Source organism: Coturnix japonica, chromosome Z (assembly GCF_054131305.1).
Source record: "Coturnix japonica strain WE chromosome Z, WE-NBRP24, whole genome shotgun sequence".
Taxonomy (NCBI): Eukaryota; Metazoa; Chordata; class Aves; order Galliformes; family Phasianidae; genus Coturnix; species Coturnix japonica.
The window spans coordinates 72,588,682-72,601,029 of record NC_140702.1 but is presented as its reverse complement, the minus strand read 5'-3'; the positions used below and the strand labels follow the sequence as shown (position 1 = coordinate 72,601,029).

The 12,348-nt window shown below is 42.4% G+C and overlaps 1 protein-coding gene across 1 annotated transcript; it reads right to left on the bottom strand.

The window, feature by feature from the left end:
• Nucleotides 1-214: 214 nt before the first annotated feature.
• On the bottom strand, nucleotides 215-12,348 carry LOC107325912 (urea transporter 2-like). Its single transcript, XM_085528185.1, has 9 exons — nucleotides 12,158-12,348; nucleotides 7,721-7,883; nucleotides 6,809-6,998; nucleotides 6,325-6,453; nucleotides 5,144-5,336; nucleotides 4,015-4,162; nucleotides 3,149-3,283; nucleotides 2,268-2,317; nucleotides 215-770 (listed from the first exon to the last, which is right to left on the bottom strand). The coding sequence occupies exons 1-9, from the start codon at nucleotides 12,260-12,262 to the stop codon at nucleotides 594-596; spliced, it is 1,290 nt and encodes a 429-aa protein (XP_085384311.1). The 5' UTR covers nucleotides 12,263-12,348; the 3' UTR covers nucleotides 215-593.

The window sequence follows — 12,348 nt, the reverse complement described above, 5'->3', positions numbered from 1 at the left end:
TTCATTTGTGTCCATCGTGTGTGTGATGATTATTAATTCACACCTTTCTCCACTAGGCTTGAAGATTCTCCAGGAAGATTGCTTCATCGCCTATTTCCTACTTAGCAAAGGGACTCTTTGTTCCAGTTCTCTACCACTATGAAGCTCTCTAAGGTGTATCCTACTGTTGTGGTAAGCCGGTGTTAGCCTTTAAATAGCACTCCTAATAAAGAGGTGAGGTATGCTCTGCTCTTTATTGCTTTACATCTGATTACAATGACTCAGATTTCACAAATATAATTTTCTTTGCCACCTTTAAGTCATTTCCCCACTTTTTAAAACAAGTGTCTTTTCAGGCATATGTGCTTTTGAGTTGTAACAGGTTGGTCTTGGGAAAGATCCTTCGAGCACAGCACGACTTTCTCTAATCAGGATAGAAAAAAAGAAAAAATTGTGGTGGAAAACGTCTCTATTCAAAGATGATGGGGGTTTTTGGTCTTTTTACTTTACAGCCCATAAATAACTCTTTTTTTGTTGTTTGTTTTTTTATTTTTTTTGGAGGGAACCTTGTGCTCTTGCCTTACAATTTGTGAAGGATCTCTCATCTTGGGTCTTTATACGTCACAGCAAGACATGTGATGTTTCTTCATCCTCAGATAATACGCTCGATTGGCTTCTGGATAGGTGACTTTGGAGAGTGGAAGCTTGTAGATGGCTGAGTGGTTTGTGGTCATTAACAGAAAGGTCAGTGCAGACAAACAGAACGACCAGGTTCCTGGAGGCACCCCAAACTGTACAAAAAAACACAAAACATATTTACTGTCTGTTTGTCTCTTTCATCTTCTGTCATGGGAAAAAAACTTAAGAGCAGCCTGGAACAAGTTTTCTCAAGGAAATCTTGATTTGGCTTTGTATGGACAATCTATGTGGGGATGTAGACTTTCTGTATGAGATTTTGATGTTGTTCACTGGCTTATAGCATCTAGCAGATTTGGTAAGAAGAATGATTTCTGTGTGCACCTCCTGAGATCATAGATGGACCTAAGATAGGACCTAAGACGTTGTAATGCCCAACCAATCTGGTGGCCTTCTATGATGGAGTGATGGCATTGGTGGACAAAGGGAGGGTGATGGATGTCATTTACATGGGCCTGATCAAGGCCTTTGACACAGTTTCTCATCACATCCTTATCTCCAAATTGGAGGGATGCGGATTTGATGGCTGGACCACATGATGGATAAGGAACTGGTTGAGAGGCCACAGAGGGTGGTGATCAATGGTTCTATGTCCAGGTGGAAGCTGGTGTCCCCCAGTGGTCTGTCTTGGGACCGGTGCTCTTTAACACCTTTATCAGTGACATTGATGATGGAATTGAGTTCACATCAGCAAGTTTGCTGATGACACCAAGCTGAGTGGTGCAGTTGACATAGTGGAAGGAAGGGATGCCATTCAGAAGGACCTCAACAGACACAAAAGGTGGACTTGTATACCTAATGAGGTTCACCACAGCAAAGTGCAAGGGTTTGCACTTGGGCCAGAGGAATCCTAGGCATTTATACACACTGGAAGGAGCAGTCCTTGAGAGCAGCCCTGCAGAGAAGGACCTGGGGCTCCTGATGGATGAAAAACTGAACATGAGCCAGCAGTGTGCTCTTACTGCTTGGAAACCAAATGGTATCCTGGGCTCCATCAGAAGAGGGGTGGCCTGCAGGGACGGGGAGGTGATTGTCCCTCTGCCCACATGAGGACCCTTCTGGAGTACTGAGTCCAGGTCTGGAGCCCCCAGTACAAGAAAGACAGAGAGATGTTGGAGAGGGCCAAGAGGATGGCCACAAAGATATCAAGGGGCTTGTTCTGCCTGGAGAAAAAAAGGCTGTGGGGTGACTTCATTGCAGTCTTCCAGTACCTAAAGCGAACCTACATACAGAAGGGGAGTCAACTCTTTGAAAGGGTAGGTAACAGCAGGACAAGGGGAAATGGTTTTAAGTTGAGGGAGGGTTAGATATCAGGGGAAGCTCTTTCCTATGAGAGAGGGGAGGTGCTGGAAGAGCTGCCCAGAAGGGCTGTGGATGTTCCATCCCTGCAGGTGTTCAGGGTCAGTTTGGAAGAGGCTCTATGCAGCCTGGTCTACCTAGTATTAGATATGGAGGTTGTCAGCCATGCATGTGTCAGGGGATTGGAACCTGATGATCCTTGAGGTCACTTCCAACCCAAGCCATTCTGTGATTCTGTGAAAATAGGAATGGACACAGACAAGAAACAAGACCTTAGCTAATAAGCCACTTACCACAGAGAACATGTTTGTCACTGTTGCTCCCAGATAGGCACTGAAGAGTGCTGTGAAAAAGAAAGATAATTTCTGGTGATTTTGGTTGCTCATAGCATGGAGGAGACCAGCAGAAAGAAACATCTCCCACACTGCCTTGGGTAGCTCAACCAATGCTTGTGAAAATCTTCCCTTTGCAGCGTGCCCTCCAGCCTCCGGTGGAAAAGGCAAAACAAAGAAAACACAGAGTGATAAAAAGTGTCAATATGGAAATAGAGGCTTCTGAAACATGCACTGACATGGAAGGTAAGTAGGTTGATGGATGGAGTTAAATGGGAAAATAACCCTTCCATTTCTCCTGCCTCCAGGGCTAGAAGGTGGGTCAATGAGATACAAAGCTAAATCTTTTTTATATGCACACTGAATGAGCAATAGTTTAACTCCCGGCTCACTGTGATATTGAAATTTCATATTGAATTGCCTTATAAATAATTCTTCAATCATTCCATGTTGCTTAGCTCATGCCTCTGGTATCCATTTCAGTAGACTGGGAAAACTATGCTGCCTGATTCCAGGTGCAGACTGATCTTGAGCTCCAGTTTTCTTAATGCACACAATTAGTCTCATAAATGAAGCATCTGATTTCAAAGGTGTTGGTTAATCTACTGATTGCTTCCTTTGTTTTGAACACAGCTCTTAGCTGCAAGTCAACGCTCTGCTTTTATCTTGGAAAGGTGCATTAGAGCAACAGCTCTAACATCCACGTCCATTGCCTGTCTGCCAAGCCCAAGTCTGTCTGTCCAGAAGTGGCTATCTTGCTTCAGCCCACCTGCAGTACCAGCACATCTCATCTTGTTTCAAAAGAAAGATATGGTAGTAATGAAGATCCATAGGGTACATACCACAGGCAATTGCCAGCAAATGTGTCTGCCAGGTGAATGCGTAGAACATCCCTCCAATGGCAATGCATGACAGGGAGCTGTTGTAGCTCCATAAGCCAGAGTAGATCGTACTAAAAGGTGTTGCTAGGCTCAGTGCTGTAAAACAAGTCAAAAATACATAATTCCTCGGCAAAATAGCTGAGAAATGGCCCAAACTCTGTTTTCTGGGGGCACGAGCCTGCACATCTATACTGAATTCCTGTTTGTTGCCATGTTGTCACAGTGCAAGACTAAAGAAACTTCAGACTAATGCAATCACTGTGGACTTTCCCTGGTGCTGCTGAGCTGAATTTGGCCTTACAGTTGCAGCAGAAGATATATTAGTGATTAAAACTCTGAATGAGTCCCTAAGGCTTGCACAGTCAGACTTGAGGCAACGACTTTTATTAAGCTGCTCCTAAAAACATCCAAATACTTCCAGAAATGAAGTATTGCAGGATAGAAAACCATTTCAGCCAAAAGTGCATTACTTTCTTCTGGATTTCCACCATTGTAAAATTGTAAAATGGGGCAAGAGAACGTGGAAGTCAGTCAAAAGAATTATTAAAACAGAAAAGCTCATTTCTTTCTTTCTTTCCTTCCTTCTTTCTTTCTTTCTTTCTTTCTTTCTTTCTTTCTTTCTTTCTTTCTTTCTTTCTTTCTTTCTTTCTTTCTTTCTTTCTTTCTTTCTTTCTTTCTTTCTTTCTTTCTTTCTTTCTTTCTTTCTTTCTTAAGCAATTTTTCTCCAATGGAAAACACATTTGTGACTTTAAACGTTCCATCCACTCCGCTTCCACTTTTATTCTCTGTGCTTCTGTATATATCTGTGGCTCAAATAAAGTCCTTACCTGCCAACATCCCCACTGCTGATCCAATTGCTGCATGCAGACAGATGAGTGGAGACGAGATAAATAAAGCAAGCAGGAAAATTCCCCCAGTCCAGGGATTATCACAGCCATAAACCTGTCCCACCCCAACTGGAATGGATTGCAGCAGCTGTGTGAATGAAAGAGAAAGGGAGAAAAAAAAGACAATTTTCTTTTTTAATCCTCTTTGTTGCTTTAAAAAAAACCAACAACCAAACAACCCTAGTTTAGATGGCTGCTTTCAACCCAGTTTGGCTGGGTGGTAGAAGTTCTGTTTGTTTCAGGAGGTCTTGTGAAAATAGTGGCTTGGGTAGGAAGAAAAGGATGGACCACTCCCATAGGAGTGCATGTGTCCCTGCTTTGGACAGGAGAGAAGAACCCAGCTTGGTTGTAGCTATAGTTTAGAGAAAATTTCCCTCAAACTGCTCTGTTCCATTGAAGTGGAATGGTTAGTTTATAGTACCCATAAAATTACGTGCCCATGGTAAAGGTTCTTTTGGAAATGCAACCTGTGTGGTTTGCTATTTAGTGCCAATTAACTTCCTTAATCACTCCCTGGGGACCCTTTAGAACAGTCCGCTGAGCCTTAGGGGAAAGTGCTTACTCTTCTGTCTGCTGTTTACTGTGCTATGCAGCAGAATAAAATGCTTCCTTAGAAAGGTCCCACTTGATTATTAATTTGCGTCAATTCCATCTTAGTAATATTTGCTTTATCATTTCTTAGCAGAAAGACTGTTCTGATGAATTTTTAAAAGCACTCTAAGTGGAAAACTAGAAATGACTTAGGAGTTAACTGAGCCTCAGCACAACCTTTGCTATGGGGTGACGATCAGTATACGCACAGCAATGGATAATTAAGTTGCAGAGAGTCTTTGAAGATTATAGTGTATACATTTAGATCCAACTGTAAACAAATAATACTATATTCACCCAAAATTCTCATTTTTGGGATATCAGAAATATCATTTCCTGAAGTAAACCCTTATGAATTGGATAAGAGCTATTTTGTAAATGCAGTGTTGCATTGACGGGCTGTACTACAGTGATGTAAAAGGGGGACAATATGGTTCCATAATGTTTTTAATGGAGTAAGTTGTTTAGGGCATTCTACCATTGGCATGTCAGCGTCTGTCCAGGTGATGTTTGGTGTTGTTGTTGCAGGCTGAATGACGGTTGTAGGGAAGAAGAGGTTATGGGGTCCTGATGCAGCCAGATAGAGGGTCAAGGCCAAGTTGAAAGGCAAGGTGAAAACAGGCAGATCCCACTTACAGAAGACTGAACCTAAAGCGCTGGTGAAAACAGGGCTGAAAGAAGAACAAAATGGTCTCACTAGGAGATCAGCAAATTCCCTGCCCTCCACAGGTCACTTAGCAATGTACTGATTCCTGCTTTGCTATGCAATACGATAAGTAGTGAATTTGGTGAACCTGAGGGGACTAGGGTCCTCTGGTCCTCCACTGGTGTGGAGTTATTCCTCACATCAATACCTGTGCTTAATTTTCTATTTAATTTTCATTCTCTTAAGTACCTGATGTGGATTCTGTAGAGGGGACTAATGCCAGGTCTAATTGACCTGGAAAGAGAGCTGTGTGCCTTTGTTTGACCCTATGGACTGGGTCCATCAGAAGGCACATATCAAAGGCACACCTATTAAGGTGAGTATAACACTATATAAACTTCTGGCAGATGGATGATATGTGGGATCTAGGAATCTCCAACTAGATATCTGGGGACCAAAGGCCAGCTTTCAAATTTTTCACTATCCAAACACCTGTCAGACTGTGGTGCTTTATATATTAGTAAAGTATTATTAGTTGTCTGTTTTCATATGCATCAAACGTCTTGAGACCACTGAGCAGCTTTTGTGCCTGGTGAGGTAAATTTTCATGACACTTTTGTGGCTTAAATAGATGAAATGCTTGTGGTTGATGATGGCAGGGAATCATAGAATCACTGAGTGGTCTGGGTTGAAAGGGACCACAGTGATCATCTAGTTTCACTTGAGACAAGAATGAACTGATGCATCACAGCAACACGGCTAAAATTTAGGACACTGAGTTACACAGGATCTGCCATCAATTTGCCTTTTACTCATTTGGTTTTATTTGTGATTATGGGACTACTATATTTGTTTAAAAGTTCAAATTGTTATCCAGATTTAGAAGCACGTACGTGCCAGTCATGTTTCTTTTTCATTACAGTCTGCATAGCACATCAAAACACAAGGGCTCAACCATTCCTTCAGTAAGGGAACTCTGGGGCTGGAGTAAAAAGCAGAGATGTCTTACTTACCATGTCACTGACACCAGTGCTACTGGCAGTAGAAGCCACCAATGGTAGTCTCCTTTAGCAGAGAAAACTGCCATGAGCAGTCCCACCAAGACCCCATTATAGCCATACAAGCCTGCTGCTATGGCTGATCTGAAGAGAGAAAAAAAGAAATACAGCTGTTTTGGAATCTTTTCCCTGCAGCTGCTTCACCTGCATCACACCTTCCTACTCCATATAACCAATACTGTGATGCTGACCTGCAAAGACTCGTGTACTGACCTTTGGTTTCACACACCTGAGCACACACTCGAGTAATTTAAGCACTCCCTACTCTTTCCATAGTTCTATTCAGTGTCCTCACAGACCAGCTGTAGCTGGTGCTGTTGAGAAGATCAGTCTAGCCCTATCAGTTTTAACTAAGGATAAATACTCTTTTCATCCACAGCTCTTGTTTAACACATATGTGAAAGTCTAATACAGTTTAACACATGTGTGATAGTCTTACCTGTCTTGACCTAGAATAAGTGCTGTTAAAGTTGAGACAACTGTTCCTAAGCAGCCTGTGAGTGTCCACCATGGGTTCTGCACCAGGAAACCAGCGACTACAATCAGTCCACTGAGGGGATTATTGACAAACATCACCTGGGATATCCCACGCAGCACCCAGTCAATAAACTGGATCATGATGGGCTTATCTGGAAGAGATCAAATCAAGTAATAGAAATAACTAAAAACACACAGACAGGACTGATTTGGAATAGGTTATTTGTTTTTAAACTCATAAACAGATTTGGCAGCCTGACTTTGGCAGTATGACCGAAGCAATGAATCAACAAGATTCTAAAACCTGACTGAGAATTATTATGGTCTATACTGAAATCTTGCAGCTGGAAAGCTGAGATGAACAGCATGGTTGCCAGAGTCCTGTGTTAAAGAGCACCCTGGACCAGCTTCATATACAACTAGCTAATTTATGATGTCTACGCCTCAGATGGCAAATTGTGTGCTCAGCCAATTGCTGATTTATTATGGGGACCAAAGACACTTACCTGTGTGTAATTTGGCTTCACAGTAGCATTAGTCTTGACAGAAATGGACCAGCTGATAGGGGAGGGAATGTTCTGAAGAATGGCAGGGCAGAGAATAACCATCCTAGGCTGTGTTCTGTGAGACTACATTCATTTTGTCCATGGCATATCGGGAGGTAAATGTCACCTCAGCCATCCTCAAGATTTAAGCAGCATGTGTCTCTCTGCACAAGGCTGCATTTTCTCTACAAAGCAGAAATGTGTTGGGGCAGATATCATTTCTGTTCTGCTACATCTTGAATCTTGTTACTGAGATGTTGGTTATTAATCTTCTAATATAATTCTTCTTTGGAATCCCTCAATTAATTATGGTGAAAGAATAGCTTTACCTTTCAGCCAGGCACCAAATTCCTTCATGTCTCCTGTGATGTACCCAACAGCTCTGCAGACTCTCTTTCCGCCTTTACTCAACTGACTTTGCTTCCTTGGCTTTCTTTCCCCCTTGGTTTCTATCCTGACATCGACGCTGTTTTCCATGGTGAGGTTTTGAGCCTTTGGTAGAATTCAAGAAAGAATAAACAACATGCAATTCATTGCAATGACACTTACTGGTCCCTGTTTATCCTCTGTTCTACATGCTATTGCTCACACAGAATTATAGAATCATCATAGAATCATAGAATGGCATGGCTTGGAAGGGACTTGAAGGATCATGAAGCTCCAAGCCCCCTGCCACAGGCAGGACCACCAACCTCCATGACTAATACCAGACCAGGCTGCCCAGGGCTCCATCCAACCTTGAACATCTCCAGGCATGGAGCATGCACGGCCTCTCTGGGCAGCTGTTCCAGCACCTCAACACTCTCTTGGTAAAGAAATGTGTTTGTTCTTTTTCTTTTCTGGAGCTGAAAGAGGATAATCCTTTGTCTGGATGCCTGATTCCCAGGTTTCCATTCTCTCTTCAAACTCTCTTTGGGGCTTTCCAGACATTCATATGGCAATAGATTTGAACACCTAAAGGAACCACCAACTGTTATGTCGGTGTTATTTCACTTGATCTTAACACCCTGATAACTGTATCACGGCAAAGCAGGGTGACATTAACAGACACTGGCTTCATACAAGTTGTAGCTCACCTCAAAACCCAACCTGGTAAGATATTCTATCAAATTTAGGAGACTACTTCAATGATTCAGTTTCTCCTGTTGTTCAGTCAGTTTAAGCCTATCCATCACCCATGCCCTTTGGACTGGGAAATGCTGCAATATGCTTTGACACCTCACACAGCTCTAGACAACATTCATTAGAGTCTTCCATCTAACTGTATACACTGCTTCTAAAAAATGTCTTATAGCTGATCTGTTACTTGTTTTAAGGGCCAGTTCTCAACAAGAACTCAGCAAGTTAAAAGCAAGAAGTAAAGAACTTTGGCTGTGAGTTAGTAGTCTAAGTAAGATGATACATGCACTTAAGTATTGCAGTTAGTGCTCAGCTCACCTACAACTTCTTGGCAGCTGGGAAAGAGAATGTGTATTGCAGAAATAGGGGTGCAAAGCATTTAAGTTAAAGCAGCCAATGTATGGGTGGTGGATGTACACCCTGGCCAGTTCCTTTGTTACTGAATGCATTATACATGAAAATGAGCGTTTTATGTCTTTGGGAAGCTCCCAACTAATTCAAGGATAAGATCAACATAAAACCAGCTGAAGGCAGGACCTGTATGTAGAAGAGTGTGTAATCTGCCTTTGGGTAGGACACAAGGACAAGGAGCTTAGCTTGAGGAGGGAGAAGTGAAAAAGATGAGAGTATTGTTAGGGACAGTGTCTCAGTGCTGGAGGGCTTTTTCCTGGCTCAGTTATAATTCATTACCTTGATTCATTAACCTTCGCTTTTACCATATTTTATTCTGAAATAATGGAATAAGTGAATTGGATGCACTTTCACTTAAATCAAAATTTCCAGCCAAGATAAATGTTCTTCATTTGGTGAAAGTGCATTTACATTTTCAATTTAAAGAGTCTTTCTCTTTAGGTAACTTAGGCTCTCTCTGACACTAATTCGTAAATCCCTGGGCTGTTGCTATCGTACTTGTAAGTTGCAATGGAGTTGTAATGGAGGCCCTAATTCATCCCAATACACACTTCTTACTTTGCCACAGGAAGGCACTTCGATGCATGCTTAGCTTCCCAGGGAGGAAACAGGATTTCAGTGCTTGCTGACTCAGAGCCAGAATGAATGGAAAGGGACTTCTGTGGTGAGTGTCTGAATGGAGCTTGATTTCTTCCTTATTTTTACCCTGCAGTATGTAGTAACTGCATGCTCCAAGCCCATGTGAGATGCCAAGCCTTTTATTTTAGATTGGATATAAGAAGATTTTACAGTAAGGGTGAAAAGGCAGTGGCACAGGTTGTCCAGATGTGGTGGACACAGACTTTGGGTCTTTGTGACACCATAGATGTCCAGACCCAGTCCTGTTGCTGGCACCCTGAACTCCAGATGCTGCTTAGTGGTCACCTCCTGTGTAGTGGTTCAGCTGCCACTGACTATAGTGACAGGTATGTCTGTCCCTTGGAAACTCCTGTCTGCCCAGAAACCCACAGTATGGAGAACGTAGCTACTCAGGTGTCCTGAGAAAGTATGAAGTATCAGTAAGCCATTTGGGAACTGTCAGCAGCAGAGGTAGAAGAGAATCTATGGGTCTCTTCTAACAGCCTGTGATATTATGTTAGAAGCAGTGGCTGCTCTGCATTCTCATCCTAAAGGTCTGTTAGCACATTACCCTGCCATATGGAGTAGGTAATGGCAGCTCTTTAAGAAAGGATAGAGGACAAATGGTATCTCATCCCAGAATAATGGAGATGTTCAGAGAATTTTAGGACAGAGATGTCAGAATTCTAATTTAAGATGAAAAGTGTCCCTGCTGATGGGGATTGTGAGAAGGCTGGTCTACTGCAGGCCTTCTGAACTGCCATTCAAGTGGAGTTAATGCGTTGCTTTCAGTCAAAACACTATTTTTCTTAGTGCACAAAGAAGGAAAAAAGAAGTAATTCTGAAAGAGCTATTCTATAGGAACAGAGCACTTGATTTGCTGGGGGGTGGGGGGGGGGAGGATGTTTTTTGTTGCTGCTTTTTTTATTCCTTAATTCCATTTGTCTGTAGTATGTAAAACCCAGTGCTGGTGTGCAACAAGTACAGATTTGTGCTCTGCTGTTAGCACAGAGTAACAATCTAAAGCTTCTCCCCCCATACCCCCCCACCCTACAGTGTATTGTGCCAGTAGAGAGCTGCCTTTGGGGCACTGCTGCTTTCCTGCAGTGATTACAGTTTTTTGCTGCCTCCCCTTGCTTAGAGGTCTTTGTGCTGCTGGGTACAGTTCTCACTGATCTCACTAAGGATGTATATGTAAGCAAGAGTGAGTTTTGCAGCTAGATGTATCTGAGTACTTCTATATCAGCTGTTAAAGAAACTCCTGAGAGCAGAAAAGTAAGATGTTTCTCTCGCATGGAAGTGAAATCATCGCAGAGGCAGGAAGCCAAACTATTGGTTGTTTTTTGTCATCTTTTCAGAGTTAATAAATGTCCTGCAGCAAAGCCCTGATGTTACACAACCTCATGTCTCCCTAAATCAATTTCTCTTCCACTTGTGTACATTTCAACCATGCCATGCCATACCTATGGCATCTCAGCAATGTCTCATTAAAGCTGCAGCATATCAGACTCCATGCTGTTCTCACTCCTACAACATCTGGCCTGCAAAAAGGTATTTATTTGCTTGCTGAAATTAAGGCAAGCCCTGGCATACAGTCATTATGCCTTATACATGGTAATAGCAGTGCTGTGCTTGCAGCAGGGAAAGGAACAGGGCTTATATATGGCTAATTGTTCAGTACTCATTGGCGATAGTTATTCCCACCTTGGTGTCTGTGCTGCTAGGTGTTGGGTTTTATCTCTGAAAATGCAGAAAGTTACCTAGGACAGAATTTCTCTACAAAATCAAGGGATTGAAAGTACAGCTGGTATTTGTTTGTCAGAGGACTTGCTGCCACACAATTACAGCCATTGTATCTTGCATTCTCCACATTGTTGCTGTGAAGTGTGTGGGCAGCCAGCTCTGCGTGCAGCAAGTTTTTAGAGGAATTCCTGCATCCAAGCACAATAGGAGGAAAGGGCCAGATCCTCAGCAACCCAGATTCTTACATGAACTCTATAATGTTAACAGGGGTTTAGTAAAGCTTGTAAGTGTTGTGTTATATGTATGAACGCATGCACTCCCCAAAACAGAGAGATTATAATGCACTGCACCCTGACTGAAAAAGGAAAAAGCAGCTCAGGTTTTCCCACAGAACATACATTTCAAAGCATTAGTTCAAAAGGAAGCTCATCCCTCAGATTCAAATACTCATTAAGCCCATTCCCAATTCAATTTTCAGAGATCCGTCTCACTGGGACAGAGAAATCCAGAGATGCTATCGCATTAACCATGTATTATTACTATCTGGCAATTTTTCATTTTGTAGAAGAGAAAGGCAGTGAAAGGAGGTGTTAAAGAGTTCCATTTCTTTTTTAATTCCTGAAATGTTCATCCGACTGTGCTAAGAAGTCCTAATAAATCCTCAGCCTGCTAGAAAATTGTCAATAATTGAAATTTCTGTGACATTCCCTAACCTCCTTCTCTCTCTTGATCCTTAGCTGCTCTCATTGAGGACTTTTAAAAAGCTCTTTGCTTCATGTTATGGGAAGAAAGACCTGGGTAAGTTGGTCACTAAGCCATTAACAGGGTGCATCTTTTTGTCTGTACATTAAAAGGAAGAAACAACATGCTCTTACCTTTTGGATGACCTCGGGGACAGCTGCCTCTTTGCTGGCTATTAAGGAAAGCAGGGCTAAAAGTGGAGAAAAGAAAATGCCCCACCAGTTTATATAGGCTAGCATGGCTCCTGTTCTGATATTACTAATTAGTTGGTTTCTCCTCCCACTCTGTGAGCTCCAAACAAACGTCAAGAAGGTTCCCTCTTGAA